At 42.8% G+C, this 23,398-nt stretch overlaps 1 protein-coding gene across 1 annotated transcript in view; it reads left to right on the forward strand.

Annotated features, from left to right (window-relative positions):
• The window catches only part of TDRD12 (tudor domain containing 12), a 105,312-nt gene that overhangs the window by 21,953 nt on the left and 59,961 nt on the right, over positions 1-23,398 (forward strand). The window contains exons 5-8 of the mRNA XM_005588746.5: positions 1,958-2,013; positions 3,291-3,376; positions 9,347-9,536; positions 10,099-10,191. Of these exons, the coding sequence (XP_005588803.3) occupies positions 1,958-2,013; positions 3,291-3,376; positions 9,347-9,536; positions 10,099-10,191 (425 nt within the window). The remainder of the gene's footprint in view (positions 1-1,957; positions 2,014-3,290; positions 3,377-9,346; positions 9,537-10,098; positions 10,192-23,398) is intronic.

A 23,398-nucleotide genomic window follows, 5' to 3' on the forward strand; every position in this document is an offset into this window, starting at 1 on the left:
GTGTGTGTGTGTGTGAGAGAGAGAGAGGGGGAGAGACTGGCTGATGTGGTTATTCTGTGTGTGTGTGTGTGTGTGTGTGTGTGTGTGTGTGAGAGGGAGAGAGACTGGCTGATGTTATTCTGTGTGTGTGAGAGGGAGAGACTGGCTGATGTTATTCTGTGTGTGTGAGAGAGGGAGAGACTGGCTGATGTTATTCTGTGTGTGTGTGAGAGGGAGAGACTGGCTGATGTTATTCTGTGTGTGTGTGAGAGGGAGAGACTGGCTGATGTTATTCTGTGTGTGTGTGTGAGAGGGAGAGACTGGCTGATGTTATTCTGTGTGTGTGTGAGAGGGAGAGACTGGCTGATGTTATTCTGTGTGTGTGTGTGAGAGGGAGAGACTGGCTGATGTTATTCTGTGTGTGTGTGAGAGGGAGAGACTGGCTGATGTTATTCTGTGTGTGTGTGAGAGGGAGAGACTGGCTGATGTTATTCTGTGTGTGTGTGAGAGGGAGAGACTGGCTGATGTTATTCTGTGTGTGTGTGAGAGGGAGAGACTGGCTGATGTTATTCTGTGTGTGTGAGAGAGGGAGAGACTGGCTGATGGGGTTATTCTGTGTGTGTGAGAGAGGGAGAGACTGGCTGATGTTATTCTGTGTGTGTGTGAGAGGGAGAGACTGGCTGATTTGCCTGTTCATGTGTTAGATTGGGTTTTCTCATGGTTTGTTTGCCTTGTCATTATTACTAATCTACTACATTTTGCTTTTTTAAAAAAGCTAATTATTAGGTGATTCTTTGTGTGTAACAAGGTTTTAGAACCACTGCCTTTACTGCCTTTTATAAATCCTTTGTAATTCCTTGAATTGCTTAATATCTTTCTTATAAGAATAAAAATAACCAACATTTTTGAGTAATGATTATATCCAGGCACTGGGCTAAGTGTTCTATGTACATTATCTCATTTGATCTTTAAAACAGTTCTTGGAGGATGGTGGTGGCATCTCTGGTACATAAAATCAGAAGAAACATAAAACGTCATTCTGACTTTACATTTTATTTTTTTCCTTGCTTCCAAGTTTCTCCTCTTTCCCCACTTTCTACAGCTTTTCCTACAATTTTCTTTGCAAAGCCTAAGAAAGATGTAGAAAGGACAAGATGATAGGGTAAGATGGGAGCCAGTGAGAGGGCGCTAGGGTCAGCAGAGTGAGGAACAGTAGTTTTATAGTAGCTGAGACCCACTGCATTAGCTCATGCCTGTAATCCCAGCACTTTGGGAGGCCAAGGCAGGAGGATCGCTTGAGCCCAGGAGTTTGAGACCAGCCTGGGCAACATAGCTAGACCCTCTCTCTATAAATTTTTTTTTTTTAAATCGCTGGGTGTGGTGTGGCACACCTGTAGTCCTCGCTTCTCGGGAGGCTGAGATGAGAGGATCCCTTGAACCCAGGAGTTCAAGGCTGCAGTGAGCTGTGTTCATGCCACTGCACTCCAACCTGGGTAACAGAGAGAGACCCTGTCTCAAAAAAATGAAAATGAAACAAAGATAGTATCTGGCTGTCTCACGACTGCCTGTGAGGGTGTTGGTGTACCAGCATGTGTTGTGCCCTCTCTGTGCCAGACTGTGCTAGACGCCGCACACTTAGGATCCCTGTCCCAGGAGCTTGTGTTCTGGCTGGGGAGACTGATTTGTCTAGGGATGGTGGTGTCGTGACAGACAGTGCGATGGTGAGCCCAGGTCATTCTCAGTGGCACCTCTGTGCTTTGAGTCTGCACCAGTGCAGCTGACAGTGTTGAGAAGAGCGTGTTGCAGGATACGGTGGGATCCTCACCCCCAGAGCAGGGCCAGCGCCAGGCGCCCCATCATCTGCATCACATGTTCCATATGTAGTGTGAGAAACGTCCAGTGTATGGTTTACAAAATGCTGTTGGTGTGCTAGCCTCAGATTTTTATGTAATGAAGTTGCATCTGTTCGCTGTTCCAGACCTGCCAAGAAGTGGGACAGTGCAGCTATTCAGTACTTTCAGAACCTTCTCAAAGGTAAGCCAGTGCCTGATCACTGCAGCCTGCCTGGAAGTGACACCCACAGAGGCCCAGCTTCTGCTGCTGGAGGGGGTTGGAGATGCCCCTGTTGGCCAAACAGCCCTCCTCAGAGGAGTTCCCTAAGCTACCTGGGGCTTCTTCCAGCTCAAGTGCCACAGTAACTCTGCCCCCCTAGTGGCTGTGGATGTCAGTAATTGACAGCTAAGATCAGCAGGGGGCTGTTTGTACAAGGGAACCCTTACACAGTAATAAGGCTTGCCTCTTTGTTTGCATAAAAGCTGCGGCGCTGCAAAATAAATTCATGTGGATTTTATTGGACCAGTAATTGATGAAAAATCTAGCATTTTTAGTGAGCAAGAGATAGTAAATGGATATTTATTGTGTAATATTCATTACTGCTAATTTAAGATGAATAAAATGTCTTCAGCTGTTCTTTTTATTTTATATCAGTGACTATAAACAGTGTATTTTGTGGGATCTGTCGTGACCCCTGGCAGTCAGATACCTGGTTTCAGTGAGAGGGTTGGTGGGTGGGAAATGCCTGGGGTGCTGCCTGGTACCTCGTTGGGTCCTGGCCCCTCTCCTGTGCTGTGCCGTTGTCTGGGTAGAGGAGGAGCCAGATCCTTTGACCTGGGAGCAGTGGGAGGCTGGGAGGTCACTGGGACTGGAGTTTTGGCCCTGTGAGCCACGGGGGCTGCTGGGAGATGAGAATGCGAGTCTGGAGGAGGCTGGCCATCTAGTCCTCAGTGGCTCAGGCAAGTGACTTAGCCTCTGAGCCTGGTCTCCTCACCTGTGATGTGACCACTGTACTTACCTTGAAGGTAGTGGTAAGAACTCAGCGAAAGAAGGTTTCTAAAGGACTTAGCACAGCGCCCGGTAGGTGGCAGTGATGCTGCTGCTATGGGGTTTTGAGTCTCTAAGGGAGTAGCTGGGTGCTGCACTCCGTGGGGCTTTGCAGGGTAGAACGGACCTCAGATGAAGGCCTGGCACTGGAAATCTGGGTTTGGGAGGAGTGGGGGAGAAGAGAATACCAGGAACTATGCTTGAGGAGGTATTCACAGGGTGGCACAGGAACCTGTTGACAGGGACAGGACTCCTGATCCACTCCGCAATCAGGAGTGCTTTTTCCTAACATGCTCCCCCTGGTCCTGCCCGAGGAAGCCATTTGGGCACTCTTAAGTGGTTAGCAGAGGTTACTAGGTGAGAAATAGTCATGATTGTTTCAAATATACTTTTAACATCAGCTAATTTGTGTTTTCATTTATGCTGTTTAGCAACTACCCAGGTGGAAGCCAGATTATGTGCTGTGGAAGAAGATACATTTGAGGTTTACCTTTATGTAACTATAAAAGATGAAAAGGTAAGTGAAAGAATTGTATTTTTAAAATATTTCATCATGATTTTAAATTTTACTTTAATAAAACAGAATAAATGCCAAGAAAAACACTGTAGTTCATACAGCATAGAAATTGTCTTAATCTCTTAAGGTCTACCTTAGACCTGAAGTTAGCTAGGTCTGTATTTTCTTCTTTTGATTACTTTAAAAAATGACTTTGGCATTTTATTTTAAAATGGCCAAGAAATTGTTCCTATAGTGATGAGCATGAAATGTTGTATTCTTCTCAGGGAACATGATTTTTATAAATATGCTAATTTGCTGTAGCATTAGTTCACTGCCTTTCCCCCTAGACATTCTCACTGTATGTAACATGTGCTTACTGTAAAGAATTAAGATCGGCCGGGCGCGGTGGCTCAAGCCTGTAATCCTAGCACTTTGGGAGGCCGAGACGGGCGGATCACGAGGTCAGGAGTTCGAGACCATCCTGGCTAACACGGTGAAACCCCGTCTCTACTAAAAAATACAAAAAACTAGCCGGGCGAGGTGGTGGGCGCCTGTAGTCCCGGCTACTCGGGAGGCTGAGGCAGGAGAATGGTGTAAAAACCCGGGAGGCGGAGCTTGCAGTGAGCTGAGATCCGGCCACTGCACTCCACCCTGGGCGACATAGCGAGACTCTGTCTCAAAAAAAAAAAAAAAAAAAAAAAAAGACTTAAGATCACAAGCAGAAAGAAAGTGGACATCACATGTGAGCAGCCCCTACCTCTGCCAGGTGCCAGCTGCTAGCATTTTGGCCTCTGCCCTCTCTGAAGGATGGCTCAGGGCATAGCTCAGCACTGGGCAGAAGTGGATAGAAGGGGCACATCCAGGACTGCTCAGAGCCCCTGGAGGGTACCTTAACCATGGATTTTTTAAAAATTGTATTTTGAAATAGTTTTAGACTTACAGAAGAGATGCAGAAATAGTGCAGACATTTTGGGAAATGCTTTGCCCAGGTTGTCCTGATGTTAACATAGCACAAAACCACAGTACAGTTTTTAAAACCAGAAAAGTAACATTGATAAAATACCACTGAAAACCTGCAGACAGATGAATGTTGCCAGTTTCCCCGCTGATTTCCTTTCTCTGATCTAGGATCTGCTCCAGCACTGTGCGCCCCCCCGCCACCGCACCTGTTTGTCATGTCTCCTTCCCCTCCTCTGGCCTGTGACAGCTCCTCAGTACTTCCATGCCTCTCATGGCATTGACTGCTTTGGAAGAGCAGTGGCCAGTGGTTTTGTAGAATGTTCCTCAATTTGGTTTGCCTGATATTTTTCATCATTGTATTAAGGCTGTGCATTTTTGGCAAGAAGACCACAGAAGTGGTACTGTGCCCTTCTCAGTGCATCCCAGCAGGGGTTTATGACGTCAGTATGTCTAATTACTAGTGATGTGAATGGTTTTTTCCCTTCAACTTTTAAGTTCGGGGTACATGTGCAGGACGTGCAAGTTTGTTACATAGGTAAATGTGTTCCATGGTGGTTTGCTGCACAGATCATCCCGTGACCTAGGTATTAAGCCCAACATCCATTAGCTATTCTTCCCTGATGCTCTCCCTCCCCCCTCTCCACCCCCTGACAGGCCCCAGTGGGTGTTGTTCCCCCCAGTGTCTATGTGTTCTCATCATTCAGCTCCCACTTATAAGTGAGAACATGCAGTGTTTGTTTTTCTGTTCCTGCATTAGTTTGCTGAGGATAATGGCTTCTAGCTCCATCCATGTCCTTGCAAAGGGCACAATCTTATTCCCTTTTATGGCTGCATAGTATTCCGTGGTGTATATGTACCACATTTTGTGATGTGGATGTTGATCACCTGGTTACTGTGGTGTTTGCCAGGTTTTTCCTGTATAGAGGTGTTATTTTGTCCCTTTGAAATTAGTAAGTATCTTGTGGGGGCCTACTTTGAGGCTGCAGATAACCATTCCATCAATGATTCTTGGCTGTGAAAGATATCATTGTGGTGTATACGTGTTTCATCTTTCCCTCTACATTTTTCTCCTCTCCCCTCCCCTCCTGTCTGTCTCTCTCTGTCTCCTAGGTTGGAGTACAGTAGCACAATTGTAGCTTGCTGCAGCCTCAACCTCCTGGGCCCAAGGGATCCTCCTTCCTCAACTTCACAAGTAGTTGAGACTACAGGTGTGCACCACCATGCCCGTAATTTTTTGTGGAGACGGGATTTCATTATGTTGCTCAGGCTGGTCTCAACAGGCAGTCTTCTCGCCTTATCCTCCCAAAGTGCTGGGATCACAGGTGTGAGCCACCACGCCCAGCCCCTTCTGCATTTTTAATTTTTATTATTTATTTATTTATTGTTTTTGAGATGGAGTCTTGCTCTGTCGCCCAGGCTGGAGTGCAGTGGTGCAATCTCAGCTCACTGCAACCTCTACTTCCCGGGTTCAAGTGATTCTCCTGCCTCAGTCTCCTGAGTAGCTGGGATTACAGGCACATGCCACCACGCACAGCTAATTTTTATGTTTTAAGTAGAGACGGGGTTTTACCAAGTTGGCCAGGCTGGTCTCAGACTCCTGACCTCAAGTGATCTGCCCACCTCAGCCTCTCAAAGTGCTGGGATTACAGGCGTTAGCCATCACGCCTGGCCCCCTTCTGCATTTTTTTTTTTTAGACAGAGTTTCGTTCTTGTTGCCCAGGCTGGAGTGCAATGGTGCAATCTTGGCTCTCTGCCGCCTCTGCCTCCCAGGTTCAAGCAATTCTCCTACCTCAACCTCCAGAGTAGCTGGGATAACAGGTGCCCACCACCACACCCGGCTAATTTTTTGTATTTTTAGTAGAGATGGGGTTTTACGATGTTGGCCAGGCTGGTCTTGAACTCTTGACCTTAGGTGATGCACCCGCCTCGGCCTCCCAAAGTGCTGGGATTACAGGTGTGAGCCACCACTCCTGGCCCCCTTCTGCATTTTTAATTGGAATTTTATACCAAAGAACCCTCCCTCCTCCCCCGTATATTAATTATTCGATAATTTGCATTAATACGGACTTTTGGAAATGTATTTTATTTGGGGAGTTCTAATCTATGACTATCATTATTGCCTTGCTCACATTGCATTGGATTCTGGCCATTAGATGCTCCTTCAAAGGGGCTTTTGTATACTTTCAGTGTGCCCCATCATTACTTGAACCCTCTTTACTCTCTGTGCCACAATGTTTATCATTTTGTTATTTGCCAGCCCTAGCCCTAGAATCAGCCACTTCTTTTTTTTTTTTTTTTTTTGAGATGGAATCACTCAGGCTGGAGTGTACTGGCATGATCTCTGCTCACTGCAAGCTCCGCCTTCTGGGTTCATGCCATTCTCCTGCCTCAGCCTCCTGAGTAGCTAGGACTACAGGCGCCTGCCACCACGCCTGGCTAATTTTTTGTATATTTAGTAGAGATAGGGTTTCACCGTGTTAGCCAGGATGGTCTCGATCTCCTGACCTTGTGATCCGCCCGCCTTGGTGTGCTTGTTCCAACTGGAGTGTCATGATCATAGGTCCTCTCAGCAGAAAATATTATGAAATGTATGTATGTACTTATTCCCATGCACACACAAATCTATATTTCTATATCCATCTGTACACATATTAAGAGCTTTGATACTTCTGATTTGAATCCAGTACCATAGGGTTCATTCTAACTCTCTCCTTTCCTTATTTATTCATTTATTTTTTTGAGACAGGGTCTTCCTATGTTGTTCAGGCTGGCCTGGAATTCCTGGGCTCAAGTGATCCTCCAGCCACACCCTCTCAAGTAGGTGGGACTATAAGTACACACCACCATGCCTGACCCCTTATTCTTAACCCCCTTCTCCAACAGTGAGAAACCTACTCTATTTGGCTACAGTCTACGTATTTGACTCATCCATGTATTTACATTAAGTAATTTCAAGATTGCTAACCCACACTCCTGTGAAAACAAAATTTGTATTCAGCCTTCACATTATGCAGCCAAAATACTGTCTGCCAAAGTTACTTAGGTTGTTTTTTCTCTTTCGCATCTTCTTCAGTGTGATTATGTTATTCTTTTGTAATGGGGTTCATTTGTTACTGCTTATATTGCATTTTGGATTCCCCACATCCTGGTTCATTTTACCTATGACTTTTCATTACTTATTTTGTAACTTAGTAAAAATACCAAAATCGCCCAAAGGTTTGGCTTACACCTGTTTAATCCCAGCACTTTGGGAGGCTGATGTGGGTGGCTTGCTTGAGCTCTGGAGTTTGAGACCATCCTGGGCAACATGGTGAAACCTTGTCTCTACAAAAAATACAAAAATTAGCTAGGTGTGATGGCTTGCACCTGTAGTCCTAGCTACTTGGAAGGCTGAAGTGGGAGGATTGCTTGCGCCTGGGAGGCAGAGAATGCAGTGAGCCAAGATGACAGCACTGCATTCCAGTCTGTGCGACAGAGTAAGACCCTGTCTCAAAAACAAACAAAAAAAACCCCACCAAAATATTGGCTACAGAACCAATCATTTTTTCTAAAAAATTTCATACTTAAGAGACCTATCCTGTAAGGACCAGTCTTATAAGACATCTTTTTTTAAAATAAATTCTGTATAAACTTGCTTTCTTCTTGCTTTTCAAAAGTAGGTCTCTTTCTAACCATGTAGGTTGTATGCTGATAATGACTCTATTTTTTTTCTTTTTCTTTTTTTTTTTTTTGGAGACGGAATTTTGCTCTGGTGGCCCAGGCTGGAGTGCAATGGCGTGATCTCAGCTCACCATAACCTCTGCCTCCTGGGTTCAAGCAGTTCTCCAGCCTCAGCCTTCCCAAGTAGCCGGGATTACAGGCATGTGCCACCACGCCCGGATAATTTTGTATTTTTAGTAGAGATGGGGTTTCTCCATGTTGGTCTTACTTTAAAGTGCAGCAGGCAGGGAGGTTCGTGCTTAGCCGAGAGAGCTTATAGTGGATGCATGAGATCATAACTGCCAGAGGAAAAGCATGTAGGCCAGCAATCCTTTACCAGCTCCCAAAGGTGGCACCAGGGTATGTCCCAAGGTGTTTTGTTTTTTGGTCTGGCTTCTTTCATTTGGCAAAATTATTTTAAGATGCATCCATATTTGTTCCTTTTGTTGCCAAGTCCTCTTCCATTGTGTGGATATACTATAGTGTATTTACCCATTAACTCGTTGATGGATATTTGGGTTGTGGCCATAGGGCCCTTATAGATATCCATGTACAAGTCTTCCTGTGGACCTGTGCTTTCATTTCTCTCGAACATTACCTAGGAGTCAAACTTTTGGATCATATTGTAGGTGTTAAGAAACTGCCATATTGTTTTCCAAAGTGGTAGACTATTTTACCTTCGCCTCAGCAATGAGAGTTCCAGTTCCTCCATGTCACTTGTGTAAACATTCTGCCAAGTGTGCAGTAGCACCTCATTGTGGTTTAAATTTGCATTTCCCTAATGACTAATGATGGTTTTATATGCTTATTTGCAATCTTCAGAATTTGATGAAGCAGACATTCAGATTGTTTGCACATATTTTAATTGTGTTGTTTTCGTTTTATTGAGTTTTGTGAGTTCCTTATATATTCTGGATACATGTCATCTGGATACTTGATTTTAAAATAATTTTGCCTCATCTCTTTATTCTCTTGAAGAGCAGAAATTTAAAATTCTGAGCAAATCCAGTATAACAGGTTTTCCTTTTATGGTTCGTGTTTTGTCTCTGTCCTCCCACCAGGTTTTTGCCTGGCCAGGTAGTTTTAGCACTGCAGTGCTTATGTCCGAGAAAACGCCTCTTGTGTTTCTCACAGGTGCTTCTGTTTTTCTTCCTAGGATTGGTGGGAAGCAATTGGTTTACCAGAGCAGGAGTCAAATCTGTTTCGATCAGACTATGTTCTATAAAATAATTTCTCTGAAGATAGAACTTTGGGGTTAAGTTTGGAATATTTCCTTTAAAACTGCTTGACTGTATTTATCTTATTCACGAAATGTTTAAAATTTTACAGGTTTGTGTTAATGATGATCTTGTTGCAAAGAACTATGCTTGTTATATATCACCTACGAAGAATAAAAACCTTCAATATTTAGAAAAACCAAGATTGAATATAAAATCAGCACCCTCCTTCAATAAACTCAATCCAGCACTTACACTCTGGCCAATGTTTTTGCAAGGAAAAGACGTTCAAGGAATGGAAGGTGAGTAGATTCTCATCATATCAATTTCCCTTACATTGTTTTATTAGTAATCTTAGTGTATAGATATAAGTTGTACAGACTTTTCCCCACATGGAGACAAAGACTTGGACTCTGTTTAATATTTAAAGTTTAATCCTGATGAGGCTGTGACAGATTTTGAGGTCCTAAAGTGCCACAGTTTGTGTTTATTAGACCAGGAAAAAAACTGCCCTCAATTTCTTATTAACATTGAGTTATGTTGTTAGAAGTCCAAATGTTTGTAATTTAGAGATACTAACAAAACAAGATTTTGAGTATTTAGACTTTTAGATACTTTTAAAAAGAGCTATTTATCACAAATAACCCTTAGCATGAAAATATAAGAGCTAGTCACGGACTGTGGAAACAATTTCTGACATTTCTGTCCACACCTGATTTTTAGTCCCCTCGCCTTGTGTCCCTTAGTCAGGTGTCCTGTAACCTCAGAGCAAAAGCAAGAGCAGAAGTAGTGTACTAACAAGTTCACATTTTTATTTGGGGTTTTATTTCATGCTTTAATTCTGAAATTTATTCTTTCTATCAGATTCACATGGTTTAAATTTTCTGGCACAATCTCTGCAGCATACATGGCGCAGGGGTATTGTCGGTGACCTCAGGCCAACAGCCACAGCACCGGGTGAGTTCTGCTAATGTGGTTTATTTCATAGGCAGCATGAAAAAAGTATTCTTAGCTTTTTAAAGATTAGAAAGGTTGTCTAGAAGGGCTATGGTAATTCTCTCTCTTTTCTTAATTTAGTGTAACCAATCTGTGATGTAGATGCTGAAAGAGATCACGTGTCCTGCATTTCATACTTAGAAATTTTACTGTCATGTAAATAACATAACAGGCACCTGTTCATGTGCAGGACTGATTTTTTTCCAGCCTAGCCATTGACCAGTAATCATTATCTGTCCTCAGAGTGTACATATGTATTTATGATTGATTTTTCACTTAGGCAACAGGATGCGTAAAAATAGGGAAGACATGCTTATGAGGGCAGAAATACATAGTTTTTAATTCCAGTCTTCAAGATATTTTATGAATTGGAATTGCTGGGTGAGGGTGAAATGTGTCAGCCCCGTTGATGCCTGGCTCACCCTCTGTGGTGGTTCCTCCACCATTTCACTCTTATGCTGGATGTGTGTCTAGGAAGGCCTCACTTCATGTCTTGGATAGGTTCTTGGAAACTGACTTCAGTGAAACAAAGTGAAACGAAGCAACCTTAAGCAAAGCAACTTAATTTGAGGGCCTACTGTACTTTGTTTCCCTTAAATCCATGGTTTCCAAGAACCTATTGATGAGTCAAGTAAGGACTTACTGATACCTGTGGGTGTAATATTTCATGTGCATCTGTAGTAAACCACAACTACATTAAAGCTTTAGCCAACTAAAACATTCCCTGTACTTCAAATTATTTTCAATTACTTTGTTAATGTTGCTCATCATAGAGAAGGAAGGATGCAAAGGATTTTTCTCAGCCACTGTGCCAACCAGAGAGTCCTTCATGGCTGGCAGTGCCCACCCTGTCCCCGACCTGGGCCTTGCTCAGCCCTGGGCCTGGCCGCTGGAGGCTCCCTACCCACTCGGCCCACCTGTGCTATAGATTGTATCTGCATTTGGCGGTTCCCAAGCTCTTGTCCTGTGTCCAAGAAGAATAAGGTTATGCTGCCAGTTAGAAGAGTGAGGATGGGCAGAGGAGAATTTTATGGAGTGATGGAACAGCTCTCAGTGTAACCTCATTCTTCTTGGACAGGTGGTTTCTGTCTCAGTGTGGCCAGGCTGGAACTTTTTATGGACTCAGAATGGAGGGTGTATGCTGATTGGTTAGTGAATATGCAAAAAAGGTTAAACCAAACACACCACTCAAAGGTGGGTATGACAGTGTAGAAAACCAACTAGGAGAGGGTAGGTGTATATGAAATAAGTAGGAGGTAGAGATCAATCAGAGGAAAAAATGCCAAACAGGAAGACAGTTTCTCAATCCAGTGTGTATATTACCTGAGACTTGTAGCTGAGCTTTAAACTGGTTTCTGCTTGAAAATTGGGTTTCATCAGGGACCCACCCCTATCTCCCTAGGCATTTGACTGCCTTTTGCTGCTATCAATAGCCCAAATTGTAAAAACCTGTCATCTCACTGCCTACTTTTTAAAATTGTAGAGTCGGGACTAGGTGCAGTGGCTCACACCTGTAATCCCACTTTGGGAGGTCAAGGCTGGCAGATCACTTGAGGCTGGCATTTCAAGAGCAGCCTGGCCAATATGGTGAAACCCCATCTCTACTAAAACTACAAAAATTAGCCGGGTGTGGTTGTGCATGCCTGTAGTCCCAGCTACTCCGGAGACTGAGGCTGGAGAATGGCTTGAACTGGGAGGTGGAGGTTGCAGTGAGCCAAGATTGTGTCATTGCACTCCAGCCTGGGTGACAGAGTAAGACTCTGTCTCAGAAAACAAATAAAATAAAATAAAAGGCCAGACACGGTGACTCATGCCTGTAATTCCAGCACTTTGGGAGACCGACACAGGTGGATCACCTGAGGTTAGCAGTTTGAGACCAGCCTGGCCAACATGGTGAAACCCCGTCTCTGCTAAAAATACAAAAATTAGCCAGTCATGGTGGCGTGTGCCTGTAGTCCCAGCTACTCAAGAGCTTATTTGCTACATGATGAAATGAGAAACTAGAATGTAAAAAGGAGGAGTGAACCCTGTAGACTCTTTTGCATTGAAGGTAAGGGTGGCAACACAGTGTGGAGAGAACAAGCTTGGGGCTAGAAGCCAGGAGATATGTGTTCTAATCCTGAGTCCACCACTGGCTTGATGGGAGCCTTGACCTTCCAAGAGCCTGCATCTGCCCATCTACATAGAGTGGGAGGTAGGGGAAGACTAGAAGGCTCCTGGAGTTCTAGCATGTCTCCGTCTGGGAATTTTTTTTTTTTTTTTGAGACAGGGTCTCCCTCTGTTGCCCAGGCTTGATTGCGGTAGTGTGATCACAGCTCACCGCAGCCTCAACCTCCTGGCCTCAAAGGAGGCTGCAGCAGGAGAATCACTTGAACCCAGGAGGCAGAGGTTGCAGTGAACCAAGATTGTGCCACTGCACTCCAACTTGGGCGACAGAGTGAGACTCTGGCTCAAAAATAAAAAATAAAATAAAATAAAATAAAATAAAATAAAATACCTTTCTTTCCGAAGTTTTCCAGAGGGTATTTGTATAATTTTTATTTCACAGAAATGGGGTCCTACTATACATACCTCTTTGTAGTGTATTTTACTTAGTATATGGCTGAACCCCTTTGTAGGTCAAATATATCCGGTAGAATGTGTTTAAGGACATAGACTCTGATGTGAGACTGTCAGGGTATCAGGCCGCTTCCTTCTCTGGGACATGGAGAGGTGTCGTTCCCATCCCCCTGGGAGTTGCTGAACTGGGCCATCGTGCAGTGTGCTTGGCTCAGCGCCTGACCTGTGGCAGCCACAGCACATGTGGCCTCTGCCCCAGATTCTCATATGCCTCTTGTAGGGGATCCTCAGGTGAGAATTACAGCAGAAGGTAGAACCTGTTGTTGATGGGAGTGTATTCTTTCCGTTTATGTTCTTTTTCCATTGGAGGAATAAAAATACCAGGCACTACATCATTGTGTTTAATTATCACGTGGCTTTCCATTGCGTGATACGTCAAAATTACTTTCAGGAGTCCCAGCTTGCTGGGCAGTAATTGTTTCCTGCTTATTACAGTCAGTACTAGAATGAACTATGCTTATCTTTGAAAAGGAAAAGGTTATGGTGAACAAAAACAAAAAAAAAAGATAATGTGAGGTGTGACTTGAATTGGCATGTAAAAAACAGAATTATTAGATGTTACTTTTCTAAGTATAGATTTCCCTTTCCTTTAATTATTGTGAGAAGGTACTTAAGTTATATTTCAGTTAGTTTTTGGTGTTTCTCTTTGAAGTTGCCTAATATTTTTAAGAATCAAAGTATAATACTTTGCTAATACTTCATTTGCTAATACTTGATCAAACAATCACATATTACAGAAGGGCTACAGTGAAAAATAATTTTTTTTATTTGCAACCTCTTCTTATCCCAGAATGTCCCCTAGAGATAAACTCACTTTTTAAAGTTATTTATTTTGGTAGTTATCTCCAGATTTTAAAATAATTAGGTATATTTTACTGTTACTAGGCTTGTTAACTTTAGACATTGTCTTGATTTCTAGGGCAAGTTCGCTCTCATGCCCCTAACCCATATTCATTCATTCATCAGTTATTTATGAAGCCCTCACTGTCAGGTGCTTTTCTAGGGATTCTTAGGAGGGAAACAAAGTCTCTGCTTCCATAGAGTTTACATCCATCTTCTCAGTACATTTTTTATTTTATAATAATTACAAACTTACAGAAAAGTTGGAGAGTATTACAAATTACTTTTTCCCCAAACCATTTGAGAATAAGTTACTAACCTGATTCCGCAATACTTGAGTTTTTCCTAGAAAGGAGGACATTCTCAAAAATATCCACAATACAATGATCAGAGTGTGAAGATTAACATTGAATATTGTGATCATGTAACTCCCAGGTACCATTCAGATTTTGCTGATTATCCTAATACTCCCTTTATAGCAAAGAGACGTCGTTCAGCATCACTTGTTTCATTTAGAGAACACGTTTCTTTAGTCTTTCCTCTGGGACATTTCCTGGGTCTCCTTGATTTTCATGACCTTGCTCTTTGGAAGATTACAGACATGTTATTTTGCAGAATGTGTTCTGGATTTTGGTCATTCTAATAGGGGTGTAGTGGAATATCATTATTTCAATTTGCATTTCTCTAATGACATATGACGTGAGCATCTTTTCATATGCTTATTTACTGTTGATGTATCTTCTCAGATGAGATGTCTCTTCAGGATTTCCTTATTCATTTATTAATTTAGAGATGGAGTCGTGCGCTGTCAGCCAGGCTGGAGTGCAGTGGTGTGATCTCAGCTCATGGCAACCTCTGCCTCCCAGGTTCAAGCCTCCTGCCTCAGCCCCCCGAGTAGCTGGGATTAAGGTGCCCACCACCATGCCTGGCTAGTTTGTATATTTTCAGTAGAGACGGGGTTTTACCATGTTGGCCAGGCTGGTCTCGAACTCCTGAGCTCAAGTGATCCACCTACCTCAAATGATCCGCCTGCCTTGGCCTCCCAAAGTGCTGGGATTACAGGCATGAGCCACGCACCGTGCCTGGCAAAAATTTGCCTATTTTAAATTGACTTATTTGTCCTCTTATTGTTGAGTTTTAGGAGTCCTTTGCATATTTTGGATAACAATCCTTTTTTTACATGTGTCCTTTGCAAACATTTCCTCCCAGTGTGTGACTTGTCTCTCATTCTCTTGACAATATCTTTCACAGAGCAGAAATGTTCAGTTTTAATGAAGTCCAGCTGATCAGTTGCTTCTTTCATGGATTGTGCCTTTGGTGTTGTCTCTAAAAAGCCATCGCCGGCTGGGCGCGGTGGCTCAAGCCTGTAATCCCAGCACTTTAAGAGGCCGAGACGGGCGGATCACGAGGTCAGGAGATCGAGACCATCCTGGCGAACACGGTGAAACCCCGTCTCTACTAAAAAAAAAAAAAAAAATACAAGAAACTAGCCGGGTGAGGTGGCGGGCGCCTGTAGTCCCAGCTACTTGGGAGGCTGAGGCAGGAGAATGGCATAAACCCGGGAGGCGGAGCTTGCAGTGAGCTGAGATCCGGCCACTGCACTCCAGCCTGGGCGACAGAGCGAGACTCCATCTCAAAAAAAAAAAAAAAAGCCGTCGCCATACTCAGGGTCATCTAGGTTTTCTCCTGTGTTATTTTCTAGGAGTTTTGTATTTTGCATTTTTCATTTAGATCCATTTGAGTTGATTTTTGTGAAGGGTATAAGGTCTGTGTCCAGAGTCATTTTTCTGCATGTGGATGGTTCCAGCACCATTTGTTGAAAAGAGAAGGTTGTGTTTTATTAGAGAAATCTTACATACTGTTTTGAAAGGAAGCTCATTGACACTAGAGAAGCTTTTGGGAGCTGGCAAGCTCTGATTGGTAGGTGATGGCAGTAGGTAAAACTAATCTTAAAGTCGTGGCAGGTTATTTCAGCAGCTACCAGGTAAAACTGGTGTTGGGATTCTGGCAGTGCACCTCAACAGAGGGGCGAAGAAGGTGCTCTGTGCCTCGAGTACTTTTCCTCTGGCCTCTCGACTCTGATTTAGTTGGAGATGAAAGAATGACCTAGTTTGTATGATTAACCTTCACAGGACTGTTGGGTTTAAAGTGATTATTTATATACAGTCGTGTGTTGCTTACTGATGGAATGTGTTCTGAGAAATACATCATTAGGTGATATCGGTGTGCAAACATAATAGGGTGTACTTACAGCAACCTACGTGGTGCGGCCTACTACACATATAGGTGATATGGTATAGCCTATGGCTCCTAGGCCACAAACCTGTACAGCATGTTACTGTATTGAATGCCGTAGGCAGCTGTAACACAATGGTAACTATTTGTGTTATCTAAATCAATTTAAACATAGAAAAGGTAGTGATTATGGTATGATGTTGCTAGGCAATAGGAAATTTTCATCTTCATTAAAATCTTTTGAGACCACCATCGTATACGTGGTCTATCGCTGATGGAAGGTTGGCATGTGGCACGTGACTGGAGTTGGATTACTGTCTGCCAAGCCTATTACCGTCTTTGATTTATTGCCCTTGTTTTTTTGTTCATCTTTTGACTTCTACTCTTCTTCTACCACTTGTGGTTTTAATTGGTTATTTTGATACCATATAAATGGGCCTTTAATGATGTGGTAGGAGGGGTAGAGAGAGGGAAATGTCTAGAGCCCTGTGATTAGACTCAGTCTTCTAGGGAGCCTGTACCCTTGGGCTGCACGCTTCTCAGGTGCCCCTCCGCGTCCCTCACCTCCCACCTTATGTGGGACAGAATGGCTGGAAGGGGCTAAGTTGTGTTATTTTCCTTCCCCACCAGAAGGCTAAATCAAACTGTATTTCCCTTCCTCTAGGTTAGATAGGTTCTGATAAACTCCAGTAGTTTCGGCTCTGGTTCAATACTTTCTCCTGAGGTCACGTCCTTTAGGAAGGAACAGCACGCCCTTTATATTTCCAAGTAGTTACTTTTCCCCTCTTCCTGTTGAAGCACAAGGTGATTTTCCTGTGGTATTCACTGTGAGAACCTGCTGGAGCTCCAAGAGGTAGAACTCACAGAAGTGTGGCACGCAGCCCCCCACCCTGGAGTTTTAACTAACAGAGGTGTCCACACTGACCCTCCAGCAAATTGTCAGTTACAGTTCAGGTTTCCCACCTCACTCCTGGTCCCATAGAAGTTTCTTCTGGGTTTCTGCCCCTGTCCGTTCTGAGTTTCTGTCCACCTGTCATTCTCTCCAGTGCTGGGTTGGCAGTTTGCCCTGTGACCTCACTTTAATGGACCTAGGAAGAGTTCCTGATTTTTCAGTGTGTTCAGCTTTTTACTTGTTGTTAGGATAGAGTGATAACCATCAAGCTTTTTACATGCTTGACTGGAAAGTGGAAATTATACTAAATTTTAAAGTGTAAGATTGACAAGCCTTGGAGATTCTAATTGCTTTTCTTTTTTTACTTTATATTGTCCATCTGCAATGGACTCACTGCAAGCTCCTCCCCCCAGGTTCATACCATTCGCCTGCCTCAGCCTCCCGAGTAGCTGGGACTACAGGTGCCCACCACCACGCCTGGCTAATTTTTAATATTTTTATTAGAGATGGAGTTTCACCGTGTTAGCCAGATGGTCTGATCTCCTGACTTTGTGATCTGCCCACCTCAGCCTCCTAAAGTGCTGGGATTACAGGCGTGAGCCACCATGCCCGGCTATATTGTCCATCTTTATAGACTCCTTAAGTTGTTCCAGATTCTCATTTATGGAACCCTATATCTGTATGATTTGAATATCTATAGAGACTCCTGTTATGATTCAGCTATGATCTCTCTTGGAAAATATTCTGTGTACACCTTAGAAGTATATGTGCTTTGCTGTTGTTGGGTAGAATGTTACAGAAATCTTAATTAGGTCATACTGGTTGATAGCATTGTTCAAATCTTCTTTATCTTTATTGATTTTCCATGAACTGTTCTGGCAATTATTGAGAAAGAGGTTTTGAAATAGCCAACTATAATTGTTTTGTTTTCTCTTTCCAGTTCTGTCAGTTTTTCCTCCATGTATTTTGAAGGTCTGTTATTTAGATGCATGAAGACTTCGAATTTTTATGTCCCCATGATGAATTGCTTACTCAGTCATTGTTAAATGGCTCTCTTTATCCCAGATAGTATTCTTTGCTCTGAAATCTACCTTAATATTAATATAGCTGCTCTAGATCCATTTTGATTAATATTAACATATATCTTTTCATGTCCTTTTAGTTTTAACCTATTGGTGCCTTTATATTTAAGGGGGAGTTCTTGTAGGGAGCATATAGTTGTGTCCAATCTGTCAATCTCTGTCTTTTAATTGGAATATTTAAGTCATTTCTATTTAATGCAATTTATTTAAAATTTTTTATCATTTAAAATTATTGTGGGCACTTGGTAGGTATATATATTTATGGGGTACATGAAATATTTTGATACAGGTATGCAGTGTGAAATAAGCACATCATGGAGAATGGGGTATTCATTCTCTGAAGCTTTATCCTTTGCATTATAAACAATCCAGTTATATATTTAAGTTATTTAAGACTTATAATCACCCTGTTGTGCTATCAAATAGTCGGTCTTATGCTTTCTAATTTGATATAATGTATGATGTTGTTGGCTCTTAATCTAGCATCTTGCTGTTAGTTTTCTGTTTGTCTCATCTGGTTTTTGTTCCCTTTACCCTACTTTTTGCTTTCTTTTGGATTAAGTGCCTTTTATGTTCCATTTTAACTCCTTTGTTAGCTTATTAGCTATAACTTTTTTTTTTGAGATGGAGTCTCACTCTGTTGTCCAGGCTGGAGTGCAGTGGCATAATCTTGGCTCACTGGGTTCTGGCGATTCTCCTGCCTTAGCCTCCTGAGTAGCTGGGACTACAAGCATGTGCCACCATGCCTGGCTAGTTTTTATGTTTTTAGTAGAGATGGGGTTTCACCATGTTGACCAGGCTGGTCTCGAACTCCTGACCTTAAGTGATCCACTGGCCTCAGCTTCCCAAAGTGCTGGGATTACAGGAACGAGCCACCATGCCTGGTCAGCTATAGTTTTTTGTTTTGTATGTTTAGTGGTTGCTTTAGGGTTTAGAGTAAACATCTTTACTTCTCATAGCCTACCTTCAAGCAGTATTAGGCACTTCATGGATAGCATGAGGAACTTAGCAGTAGCCTCCTTCCATTTCCTCCCTCCTGGCCATTATGCAGTTATCATGCATTTTATTTATTTATTTATTTATTTATTTATTTATTTATTTATTTATGTTTGAGACAGAGTTTTGCTCCTGTCACCCAGGCTGTAGTGCAGTGGCGCCATCTCAGCTCACTGCAGCCTCCACCTCCTGCGTTCAAGCGATTCTCCTGCCCCAGCCTCCTGAGTAGCTGGGACTACAGGTGCACACCACTACGCCCGGCTAATTTTTGTATTTTTAGTAGAGATGGGGTTTCACCACGTTGATCAGGCTGGTCTGGAACTCCTGACTTCAGATGATACACCTGCCTCAGCCTCCCAAAGTGCTGGGATTACAGGCATGAGCCACTGCACCCAGCCTGTTGTCATGCATTTTAATTCTACATTTATTAGAAACCCCACAGTACCTCATCATTTTTTATTAAGTAGTCAATTCTTTCTCTCTTTTTTTGAAAGAAGAAAGAAGTTGAATTCTCTAACATGTCATAAGCATGCAGGCAGGTTATCAGAGTCTGTGCTCTTTCTGTCTTGTTGGCCTTGCCATCCTGAAGGTTTTGCCTCTATCCTCCTATTCCAAAATGAGTTATCACTGTGTCTCCCTTCCAGCCAGCTGGGGGGCAGGGGGAAGAGGTGAAGGGCACAACTCAGAGGTTGCACATGGTGCTTCCTCTCTCATTTCTTTGGCCAGAATGTTCTTGGGCAGCCATGCTTAGTGGGGGATGAAGCTCTGGGAGAGGGTGTCCTTCTTTTGGATTGCCAGGCTCCCACGAAAAATCAGGGGTTCTGTTACCTCAGAATTAGAAAACTGCAGGCATGGGCCATATCTGGCCTGCCGCCTATTTTTGTACAACCTGTAAGCTAAAAATGATTTTTCCATTTTTAAATAGTTGAAAAAATCAAAAGAGAAAGAATATTTTGTGATGCATTAAAATTATATGAAATTGTAATCTCAGTAGTTATAAATAAAGTTTTACCGAACATAGCCGGACTCATTTGCTTACATATTTTATACAGCTGCCTTTGCGCTGTTGCAGCTGAGTTGAGTGGTCGCGCCCCACGCCACCTGTCCCACAAAGCCCACAGTATTTACCAGCTGGCGCTTTGCAGAAGGAGTTTGCTGACCCTGATCTGGAGCAAGGACTGAATGATATTCCAGGATAACTAACAGACCCTGCCACACTCCCCAGCACAGCGACGACAGATTTTGTGTGTCCCTTTAAATTTTAATTCGATTTTAAAGAGATTTTTAAGATAAGAATATATATATATATATATATATATTTTTTTTTTTTTTTTTTGAGACGGAGTCTCACGCTGTTGCCCAGGCTGGAGTGCAGTGGCGCTATCTCGGCTCACTGCAAGCTCTGCCTCCCGGGTTCCCGCCATTCTCCTGCCTCAGCCTCCTGAGTAGCTGGGACTACAGGCGCCCGCCACCACGCCCGGCTAATTTTTTGTATTTTTAGTAGAGACGGGGTTTCACTGTGGTCTCGATCTCCTGACCTTGTGATCCGCCTGCCTCGGCCTCCCAAAGTGCTGGGATTACAGACTTGAGCCACCGCGCCCGGCAAGAATATATATTTTTATATTTACCTTCATATTTATCATTTTTGGTGGTCTTTATTCTTTTTTTTTTTTTTTTTTTTCAGAGACAGGATGTTGCACTGTTGTCCAAGCTGGAGTGCAGTGGTGTGATCATGGCTCACTGCATCCTCAAACACCTCAGCCTCCCGAGTTGTAGGGACTAGACACACACCACCATGCCTGGCTAATTTTCAAAATTTATTTAGAGACAGGTTTTCATCATGTTGGTCAAGCTGGTCTCAAACTCCTGACCTCAGGTAATCGGCCTGCCTCAGCCTTCCAAAGTGCTGGGATTACAGGCGTGAGCCACTGCGCATTGAGGCCTTTCTTTGGCTTACTTTGCTTGGATGGAGCACTTCCATACCCTAAGGGCAGGGTATGTGGGTGCTGTTTCTCAGCTCTTGAGACCTGTTACTCTCATTGGAATGGCAGGGGTGGCCTTCTGGATTGCAGATCACTTTCCTCATTACTTATGACACTGCACATGTTTTCATGTTCCTGTTGGCAATTTGTCTGTTCTTTGTGAAATTCCTGTTTACATGTTTTAAAACTTAGGTTTTCTTATAATAAATTTTGAGAGTTATTGTTCTTTATTTTATTTTTTATTGAGACAGAGTTTCCCTATGCTGGCCAGGCTGGTCTCAAACTCCTGGCCTCAAGCAGTCCTCCTGCCTCGGCCTCCCAAAGTGCTGGGATTATAGGTGCAAGCACTGTGCCTGGCTGAGTTTTTAAAATATATTCTGGAGATGTCGTTTGTATTATAAATAAATTTCCTGCTAGTCTGTGGCTTTTCATTTTCTTAATGGTATTTTTCAGAGGAGAAGTTTTTGATTTTTGATGAAGTCTAGCTAATCACTTCTTTTAGTTTTAGGATTTTATGTCCTATTTAAGAAAACTTTGCTTTCTCTATGTTTTCTACTTCTGGCTTTTACATTTAATTCTAGGATCCATTTCAGGTTAGCGATGTGAGGTAAGGGTCAGGATTTGGTTTTGTTTTTTCCATGTGGGCATCCAGTTTTTCCAGTATGTATTATTTTGTATTTGTGGAGCTACATCTTCAAGGTAGATTCCTGGCAGAGGGGTTTCTGGCCAAAGAATGGTTTTATCTCTGTTGCCAGATGCTGTGGGTACTGTATCATCTGGGAGTCTCATGGGAATCTAGGAGACTGCCTGTTTGCCCACGCCTCACCAGCAGAGAGTTTCAAGTTTTTGGATCTTTTTCAGTTTGCAGTGAGAAATAGTATCTTAGATGAGTTTCCATTTGCATTTCCCTTATTATGAGAGCCACTTATGATTCTTTGACAAGTCACATACATTTATTGTGATTTTTTTTTTTTTTTTCAGACAGAGTTTTGCTTTCTTTGCCCAGGCTAGAGTGCTGTGGCCTGATCTTGGCATACAGCAACCTCCGCCTCCCGGATCCAAGTGATTCTTCTGCCTCAGCCTCCCAAGTAGCTGAGATTACAGGCGTGTGCCACCATGCCTGGATAATTTTGTATTTTTAGTAGAGACGGGGTTTCTGCATGTTGCTGGTCAGGCTGGTCTCGAACTCCCGACCTCAGGTGATCCACCTGCCTCAGCCTCCCAAAGTGCTGAGATTACAGGCGTGAGCCACTGTGCCCAGCCTTATTGTGATTTAATGTATATTTGGACGTCTTTTCATTGTCTCATTTTGTGGGGTTTTTTTTGTTTTTTTTTTTTTGTTTTGTTTTGTTTGTTTTTTTTTTTTTGGTTTTTTAGACAGAGTCTCACTCTGTCACCCAGGCTGGAATGCAGTGGCTCACTGCGGGCAGTGAGATCATGGCTGACTGCAGCCTCTGCCTCCCAGCTTCAAGCGATTCTCCCACCTCAATCTCCCAAGTAGCTGGGATTAAAGGCACGCACACCTTGCCTAGCTAATTTTTGTATTTTTAGTAGAGACAGGGTTTCACCATGTTGGCCAGGCTAGTCTTGAACTCCTGACCTCAAGTGATCTACCTGCCTTGGGCTCCCAAAGTGTAGGAATTACAAGCGTGAGCCACCACACCTGGCCTCATTTTGTGTTTTCTGTTGACCATAATTTTTCTTTCTATTTTCTTTGTTATTTTCTGCCTCCTCTTGAATTGACCATTTTCCCCCCTCTTTCTTTTTACTCTTAGAGATATTGCATTTCATTTCTCTTAGTCTTAAATTATATATGTACTTATACTTTCTAATGGAGTTTCAAGGTAATCATTGTCTGTCCTCACATCAATAACGTCACCTTTTCTTTTCTAAACTCCTCTTTTCATTTCTGTTCTAATTTCTAGAATTTTAATTTAACTTGTTCTTTTGTAAATACATTTTGCAGTCAGTTTTTCTTTAAGTTCTTTGGAGTGGAATTGCTTGGGTTCGAATCCCAGATCTGTTATTTACTAGCTGAATAAACATGGGCACGTTATTTCACGTTTCTGTGCTTGCTTTTCCTAATCTGAAAAGGGGGAAATAATTGTGCCCATCGAGAAATCACATGGAATTCAATAAAGTACATGGTACCTATCACATAGAATTGAATCAATTCATATAAAGCATTTAGAATAGTTCTCGATATAAATACTAAGTAGATGTTGATTATATAATTAATATTATTGTACTACTGGTTTATTTTTCTCCTTCCCCAAGTATATACTTTGTAGTTCTTCTAGTAGGGGAGTGTCTTTGTTCACGTTGCTGTAAAGGAATACCTGAGACTGAATAATTTAGCAAGAAAAGAGGTTTATTTGGCTCACAGTTGTGCAAGCTGTGTAAGAAGCATAGAGCTGGCATCTGCTTATGGTGAGGCCTCAGGAAGCTTCCAATCATGGCAGAAGGGGAACAGGAGCTGCATGTCACCTGCAAGAGAGGAAGAGAGAAAGGGGAAGGAGTGC

The sequence above is a fragment of the Macaca fascicularis genome, chromosome 19 (assembly GCF_037993035.2).
Source record: "Macaca fascicularis isolate 582-1 chromosome 19, T2T-MFA8v1.1".
Classification (NCBI taxonomy): Eukaryota; Metazoa; Chordata; class Mammalia; order Primates; family Cercopithecidae; genus Macaca; species Macaca fascicularis.